Source organism: Notolabrus celidotus, chromosome 11 (genome assembly GCF_009762535.1).
Source record: "Notolabrus celidotus isolate fNotCel1 chromosome 11, fNotCel1.pri, whole genome shotgun sequence".
In the NCBI taxonomy this organism is placed as follows: Eukaryota; Metazoa; Chordata; class Actinopteri; order Labriformes; family Labridae; genus Notolabrus; species Notolabrus celidotus.
Genome location: NC_048282.1, coordinates 6,889,898 through 6,898,626, shown reverse-complemented (window position 1 = coordinate 6,898,626; position 8,729 = coordinate 6,889,898). Strand labels below are relative to the sequence as shown.

The 8,729-nt window shown below is 42.0% G+C and overlaps 1 protein-coding gene across 3 annotated transcripts in view; it reads right to left on the bottom strand.

Annotated features, from left to right (window-relative positions):
• Positions 1-215: 215 nt before the first annotated feature.
• trim33 (tripartite motif containing 33) overlaps positions 216-8,729 on the bottom strand; it is a 31,868-nt gene continuing 23,354 nt past the window's right edge. For 2 of the 3 annotated variants that reach the window (XM_034695466.1, XM_034695467.1), the window contains exons 15-20: positions 8,281-8,699; positions 7,366-7,477; positions 7,023-7,097; positions 5,555-5,707; positions 3,393-3,443; positions 216-982 (exon numbers count right to left, since the gene is read on the bottom strand). In XM_034695466.1, the coding sequence (XP_034551357.1) occupies positions 761-982; positions 3,393-3,443; positions 5,555-5,707; positions 7,023-7,097; positions 7,366-7,477; positions 8,281-8,699 (1,032 nt within the window). In that variant the 3' untranslated portion in view covers positions 216-760. The remainder of the gene's footprint in view (positions 983-3,392; positions 3,444-5,554; positions 5,708-7,022; positions 7,098-7,365; positions 7,478-8,280; positions 8,700-8,729) is intronic. The other variant, XM_034695468.1, reaches the window with a different exon arrangement.

The window sequence follows — 8,729 nt, the reverse complement described above, 5'->3', positions numbered from 1 at the left end:
TGAAGGGCATCAGTGTTCTCCACTGATGATCATCCACCTCTGCTGTCTTAAAGGCAGAGATTTAAAGACAGGCGTCTTGAATCCTGGCCAAATTAAGAGCTCTGTTCTGTGTGAGATGTATTCATGTTTGTGATTTGTTTGACAAGCATCTTTGAAATCTCTCCTGCAGCCCAACACCCACACCACACCCACACCACACCACACACTTTCTTTGATATATTCCAAGAACAGGTTTTATTGATGACGCACCCAAACATCTACACTGTAGGAATTCCTTCAGCAGCCTAGATTCTCTTATTTACATAATGCTTCCACAAACTCATACAAATACTGTACTTGGTCGGTTTCAGGTCAAAGTATAGATATCATACATTAAGAACTGGAAACAGGGAATTTAAATGTTTTAGAAAGCAACTCACAACAAATCTACAAATGAAAATGGGTGATAGAAAAGAAACAACCAATCATCATTAACTACAGCAAAACAAGTCCTACTTCAAACTCTGTACAGGCGAGTTCTTGAGTGTCCATGAAATGAAGAGGGATGCAGCTCTTCTATGTTTCTGTCCTTGAGAGTTCTCAGAAAGGCAGACGTCTAATGGAGTTGACGGTAATTCTTTTGAAGGCAAGGATAAGATAGACCAAGCAGTTTGTACAAGCGAGTCTCGTCCTTCTTTTATACGCTGCCTTGAACAACTGAGAAGTGTGGGACGTGAGGAAGACAGTTTTTCACTTCTCTTGTTCCCTCCGTGGCTTGTTCTCACTTGATGTGGAGCACCTTCTCATCTGTTTTTAACCGTTTGCGTCTTGGCTGTATGAAGTCTTCCTCAGAGTCGTCTGTGTCGTTGTCTTCCTTCTGCTGCGTCTCCGGGGACTCGGGTTCGGGTGCTTCAGGGAAGATCTGGCCCGGGAATATCTCCAGCAACTTCTCCTCAAAGTAAAGGCCCACTGCCTTACCGGATATCGCCATCTCTGATCCCACCTGTCGGAGGAGGAGGAGGACAGAGGTAGGGGAAGAGGGGTGAGGAGAAGTAAAGAGGAAGGAGGTATGAAAGTATCGTTGAGCAAGAGGAGTGAATGGGTTAGAGCAGGGAGAAGGAAGAAGAGAATGAGGAGACAAATTAGATTTGGTTAACACTGCTGGTGGCAAGGCGGCCCTGGCTCAACCTTGCTGTACAGAGCAGAGATGTCCTGCTGCTCGGCCCCACTGTGGCTCCATGAAGTATTTACTAAACTTTGATTGTCTTTAACCCACTTTAATTTGAAGCTAGCTTTGTATAAACTTTGACACCTGAGTCTGTGTCGGCTGGAGTGAATAAAAAGCCAAACTGATGCAGTGAAGTGGTGAGCCAACTAAAACCAGACCCCTATGTTGTGCTCCCAAACAAAAAGACTGAGGTCTGGATCATGTGCTGCTGCTTGCTTTTTACTTTCTGATCTTACATGAACTAAATTGTATTAGGAGTCGTGCAAGGCTAAATTGGTTTGGGCCTCTCACCACAGGTCTAACAGTGGGACAAGTCCCCATCAATATTCAGCTATAATAAAATATTATACACCCGGGCATCCTTGGTTACATTTGGACACCTGAGTTGAAACGATGAAACCTTATAGACAATAAAAACAATAGATTCTCATGGTCATAAAGACAGCTCCATGTTTGAATAATTCACTCAGGTCTAAGTGGTGTGGAGAAGCATTATACTGTCATATATAGGGATGTAAGGATATATCACAAGACGGTAAAAAATAAATACAAATAAGGGTGGATTAAAATCGATTTAACAACATTTTTTATTGCGATATTATTTTAAAACAGTAGACGGCGCTATCTGCATTTCACTCCGCTTGTTCAACATCATTAAGGCTGTTTTCGAAAGGGACTGCTACCTACCAATACTGCGTTTTAATTAAGTATGAGTATGACTGTTCTGTTGGATCTGTTCTGCAGTAAGCTGAGCCAGATATCACTGGATGTCCGGATTCGAAGAGCGAAAGTAAAGAACGACCAAGCTGATAGAGAAACTGCTTCTTTAGCATCACTTATGATTTAAAAAGTTAGGAAGTGGTTTATATGTAATTTAATAATTTTCAGAGCACATACAAACTGAGCTCCCCTAGTCAAAAAAAAAAAAAAGGAAAAAGTGGAACGAGCGCTGTGCATTATGGGAAACAGTACGCGACGCAGACTGGTCCGATGAATACTGAGACATTTTCCCAAATCAGTACGCATCTGAGAAGTTTTGGCATACTGCAGATTTTGCTCTTTTTCACATACTACAGACTGAATTTTGGCCAAATCAGTACGTCCTGCTAGTATAGTAGGCGGATTCGAAAACAGCCTAAGTCTCTTGCGCTGCTCTCTCATCACTCGCTGAGTTGAGCGTTACAGACATGGCAGCAGCAGGTGAAGACTGAGCTGTTCAGAATGCACCTTTGTGTCAAGTCTGAGGGATGGCAGCATTTTGGCTTTCCCTGATATTCCTGAAGAAAAACATGTCAATTCCAAGCCAGGAGCGTCAGCTGCACTTAAGTTTATTTAAAGAGATTGACCTAATTTGTTTTAATATTTAATACTTTCATTAGGGAATCGTTCACTTTTCATTTCTTTAAAATTGTTAAGAAATTTTCCAACAAGGTATTTTTGTTCGGTGATTTTTAGCAAGGTGCTGAAAAAAAGTGTGCAGTGGTTTTATTTGAGTTACAACACACTTTAAAAATGAAAAAGGATGACTTTGTATACAAAGAAATATAGGAGAAAAAGTATATTGCAATTGTCCATATCTGAGAATTGAAATAAAATAATAGTTATCAAAATTTTGAGTTTAATCCAGTTTTCTTGAAAATCGTTAGAGAATCTTGTGTGAATCGTATTGTGTACCAAAAATCGGGGTTTGAATCAAATCGTGTGTTGAGTGTATCCTTACATCCCTAGTCATATATGTTCTCCTCTTACATACACATTATTTATCATCAATGAGAAGGGGAAACTATATGTACCTGATATATAGATAACACAAACAGGGAAAGTTTAAGTGAGAGCTGATCAAATGTTCAGTGAGAGGTCCAAAATGATTGAGTTATTGTTGGTATGGCAATAAAATGTAATCTCACCTCCATTCAGCTGCGGTTCTAAAGGAGGGATTGTTCAGATCATCTATTTCATAACGTTACATAACAGATCCAGCACCACTACACCTCACTAGACCTCAGAAAGGTGTCAGAGGAGAAGGTTATCATGGCGTGTCTTAGCGGCTCAGATAGACAGGCTGAAGACAGTTCAACCAAACAGCACATGGCATGATTTGTAGAAATGACTGCAGGGATAAAACACTTCTTGTAGCCTCAGTGGGAGAGGGCAGGACATCTGTGCTCCATTAGAAACGGCTTACCTGCGTATTAATCTGTTTCTCCTCATCATAAACCTGGATTATTCGAGACATCTAAAGAGGAGTAATAACATGATAACAAACACAGTGAAGCAGCAGTGGGAAAGAAGAGTTAGATGAAAACAGATGAGGAATCTGTTTACGACCCTTTGTGCTCAAACCTATGAGGTGCACATGCAGCGTTTAATGGCAGCAGGTAAAGTCTCCAGTCATTAGAAAGCTAAGTGGTTGTGTTAATAGTAATTACCCACCCAGCACTGACTCACTGCAGACAGACAGACCTGTAGTGTTTCATTGTATTCAATTTAGGATGCTCTGTGTGATGCTCTGTGTGATGCTCTTATAGTTGCAGGAGTCTGTTAACACCATGCAATGCCTTAGTGTTTATAAGACTTGAGTATACTGATCACATTACAGTGATTGTGTCCCTCATGAAAGTGCTTCACTGACTACCTGTGTATCAATAACCAGCATCCCTCTCAGCTCAGATCCATGTTTACTCTTTATTTCTGTGACATAACGTCACATGTGTGCTGCAGAGCTCTGAGCTGTCACTAACATCGAAGACCGAATGGTGTCTTAAGGTCGTGGAATAGAAGCTCCCTCTTGTGGCGGAAAGGTGTCACATGTCATCATATCATTTAGTATTTAGAAGAGGCCTCGTCTCATCACAGAAGGTACAGAGCAGTGAAAGAAGTCAAACTGATACCAAACCCAGCCATCAAATGTAGAGATTAAACATACATCCAATCAACATTCAAGTACATCATCAACCAGGAAATATCAAGTGAAATGTGACATCATCAAGTGATAACAGCCATTTATTATTACGACCCAAACTGGGGCATTATCATTGAGATGCAGATGGTGTTAGCAGGGTTCACACAGTATTCCTGCAGCCAGTGTGAAGAGAGCACAGTGACGCCTTTACACTCCATCACATGACAGCCAGGGTTAGTAAGTCGTGTACAAAAGTGTGCACACACTGCAGGCTGTAAGCACCACATCCACCTTCTCTTTCCAGTATCAGACTGTCTCCACATCAGGTTAGACTAAGTTATATGATGTTTGACACCAAACAATGATATGTACTGTCTTAAATCAATCCAATCCAGTGTCTAAGTATTGTAAATGTATGTATAAATTAAGATTAGGGATGCATCGAAATGAAAATTCTTGGCCGAAACCGAAATCCGAAAATGAGGAAACCAAGGCTGAAAACTGAAACACTGAAATAAATCATTGTGCCAATTATTTGTAGGGAGTAGGCCATGCATTTTCTGTTTGTGTTGCGAACACTTGAAGCTGGTTTGTAAATCAGTTTGAATAAACTGGGTTAAAAGAGCTCAAAGTTATAGACAGAAATGTCAAAAATATTATAACTGTCCCCTGTCGCCCCTACCATTGCATTTATGGCTCGGACTGTGAACTAGCCTCACTAAAATCATGATCTCATTGAACATATCAGACGACGAGGGTGCATGACCCTCATCTGGTTCAGAGAGACCAGTCCTTTTTTCTGCGCTCTGTTCTTCTCCTGCGCTGTGTGATTCTCCATCTCCAAGCGGGTTCTCTGCATCCATTGCAGCCTGGATCATTTCTCGTGCGCTCTGCTTTATTCCCTCATCCAGGTAATGATCTTTATAACACGGATCAAGTACAGTCACGATGAAGTGCAGAGGATCTGAATAGATCTCAGTGAAACGTGTGCCGACAGACTCTAAGAGTGAACTTTTCATTGTTTTCACTCCATGGTCCGTCTCAACCTCTTTGCTTAGCAGACACTTTAGTGCTGCAGTTAAAGGAAGAATGGATGCAGACATGTTGGCCCTCATCCAGACAAGCGCGTACTGGTCGCGTTTTTTGCTTGCGTCATCACAACATTCTGTTTCGGCCGTGTTGTTTCTGTGATAAAAGTATTTTGGCTGAAAACCGAAAATGCACTTTTGGGACGAATTTTCGGTGCATCCTTAATTAAAATGCCTTGAGTGTTAGCCTATAATGAAAAGAGTCAAACTGGTAAATCTGATCAATTTAAATGTGTGGTAGTGAGTTGAACTTCATATCAGTCTAAACCTTTTCAGCATGCACACACATTTACACTCACACACACACGAACACAAGAGGCCATTCTCCAAAGCAGGCTTAGGACTCATGCTGCTCACCTCGTTGTAATTCGCACAGTTGTTGAAGACCAGGCGCATATCAGACACAAACTCCAGGATGGACTGGTAGTACTGCGAGTTCCGTAGCTGCAGCTTCTTCTTCACCTTCTTCAGGTCCATGGGCTGCTTAATTATCTTGTAGTAGTTCGGCACCTGGTTTGGAAAATAAGCGGGTCACACCACATCTCTGGTTATCAAAAAGAAGGACAAAATGTCCTGCAGTGTAATCTGTTCCAATCTGTTTTAGATTGGGTGTCTTTGTGCAGTTCTTCTTCCAGAGTATTTCTCAAAGCAAATTAAGACCTCTTAAATAATGAGCTTCCAATAGTTCTATTCTTCTGTATTAATGATTTAGAAGTAAGTTCTTCAACACATTAATTATTTACCACAAGAAGCTACACAAAATTACGGAAGCCCATTGCATTCACCAAGGAAAAAAAAAAAGACTCATTATCTGATAATTACTGATCAGTAATTATGAGAATCAGATCTCATTATTATGAGAAAAGTTTGCATAATCACAATCGTTGCTAACGATCAACTAGGATAAGACAGTGCGTAGTTATGGCGCTGCTTTTGGATTCTATTTGCTTTTATTTCCTACTCGGAATGAGACAACTATACAGTGTAGTGTCCTGAAAGTCACTGCAAACCTTAAACATGTCCTTCTGATTATTCTGCAACACTTGTTATGAAAATACACTGTTATGAAATAAAAATTCCCTAAAGTTCAGAAAAAACGTGTATTTTCAAACCAAGTGTTGTAGTATAATCAGAAGGACATGATTAAGGTTTGCAATGATTTTCAGGACACTGCACTGTTTAGGAGTGATGTCGTTGATTGTTTTCAGTAGCGTATCTTTTCGGCAGTACTCTTTGTAGACGGCGGTCCCTGTCCACTCGCCTCACCACCGGCAGTGCATAGAGACCAATGTTATTTGCCCAACACAGAGAGACGGCCTATATTAATTAAAATGACGTTGTAGCTTGTTGTCTGTCTTACACTGATGGGAAGAGGTATACTTTGTGTTTTTACCAACTTTTCGTTAACAAGTTATTGATCCGAGAAGGTCGAATCTGTAAATATCTTTCTAACTTTACCCAACTGTGCTGACATACTGATATGAATCCACATTTAGAGACATTCTTATTTCCCAGTGTCTCATTTCGACTAGGAAATAAAAGCAAATAGAATCTGAAAGCAGCGCCATAACTATCCACTGTGTCTTATCGTAGTGAAGATTGTGATTATGCAAAATTTTCTCATAATTATGAGATCCTGATCTCCTGATCAACCTTTGTGTGAGAAATAAAAAAGCAGGAACAGGATTTGGGTCATTTAGTAGTGGCCAGTTTAGTGTGTGTGTGTGTGTGTGTGTGTGTGTGTGTGTGTGTGTGTGTGTGTGTGTGTGTGTGTGTGTGTGTGTGTGTGTGTGTGTGCGTGCGTTTGAGATGCAGAGCTACTCACAGAGCTGGGAACAGGTTCCCTGAAGCCAACACTGAGCTCATGACAGTAGATGTGCAGTAGGAGGCGTTCACATTTCTGCAGAGAGAGAGATAGAGAGAGAGAGAGAGAGAGAGAGAGAGGGGTGAGAGAGAGAGAGAGAGGGGGGGGGGGGGGGGGAGAGAGAGAGGGGGAGAGAGAGAGGGGGAGAGAGAGAGAGAGAGGGGGAGAGAGAGAGAGAGAGAGAGAGAGAGAGAGAGAGAGAGAGAGAGAGAGAGAGAGAGGGAGGGAGAGAGAGGGAGAGAGATAATTAGCTGTTTGATACAGATCATGAAAAGGTCTTTGAGGGTACGGTTGCAGTACTGACCCTTTGGTCCTCTGGATTCAGGCTCTGCTCTCCTGTGATTTTCCTGCTGTCGTCACAGTACTCTATCTCGGGGGTGTTGAGACTTCGGCAAAACGTGCAGAGGAAATCCCCCCTAAGACAAAAAGAGAATGCATAAGGACATTAGGTTCATCTTTTATTCCGTTTTATTACACATCAAAATGTTTTGCAAAGATAATATTCAGAGTTGACGTCATCTGAAGGTAAGCTGCATACACGGTCCATTCTTAGAGCAGTGTGAACCTTAAGGCGCTCCAGACCACACTGAGGGACCCCTCTTTACACAAGTACAACGATGCTTTTGAGCAACAGACTATATGCCTCTCTGTTTTAAGACTTTTCAACATTAAAGCCTGATAATGTTTTTTTTATTCCCTCCATCTCTCATTCATAGAGTACATTAGACTGAGAGCCCAGCAAAATACAGGACAAACAGCATGCTGTATCATTTCAGTAAGGGGGCCAGTTATTCAACAAGACTTCACAGAGTCTTTCAAGAAGAGGGTTCAGGGTGAGACAATGCTTGGATGGCCAATGGATGTAAACCACAATTAGTGCATCACAGTTAATATAATTAAACCATCAGGGTAGAGACAGTTTATAGAAGAGACAAGCAGATAATGTTAACTTATTTCATTGAGGGAAGAGGGGTCTGCTCGCAGGTGGTCATTGAACAGGTGAAGATGCATATTCATCCAGGTCTGAGCTGACGCACCTCAGGCTGTCTACATGTGTTCAGATGAGCATGGATGCGTGTTAATGCCAGGTCTAACTGGTTACTCACACTAACACTGGGAAACATTCTCTCTCCTGGCTCTAAATGATACTCTGATAAATGTCCAAGTGTAACAGCACTTTCACTGTCATAAGAACACATCACCTGTGAGGATAACTTACTTTGGGAAGATCTTGATGGTGGGTACATGGCATTTCATGTGGAACACCTTAGGACAGCGGTCACAGCACAGCAGGTCACCACCGTTGATACAGACAGCACACCAGTCTTCATTGGGGTCGTCTTCTTTCCCACCGGAGTGTCCTGTTCCTGCGGTTGCACCACCTCCTTTGGTCTCTGTCCCCTTGTCCATGTTTCCGTTGGTGAGAGGAGCCTCTGCCGTGCTGCTGCTGTTCTCGGAGGATAACGAGGTAGTGATATTGGAAGGAGAGGACGTGGCAGCACCGGAGCCGTTGAGTCCAAAACAAGGAGTCTCCGATAGGGGTTCTGTTTTGATGCGCTCGCCTATGCTCCTGAGAGCATCTTGGCCTACTGAAACAGATCCCACTAAAGAAAGAGGACTGTCCTCTGGACTGCTCATCTGAGGGAAAACACAACAAATGGACTGTTT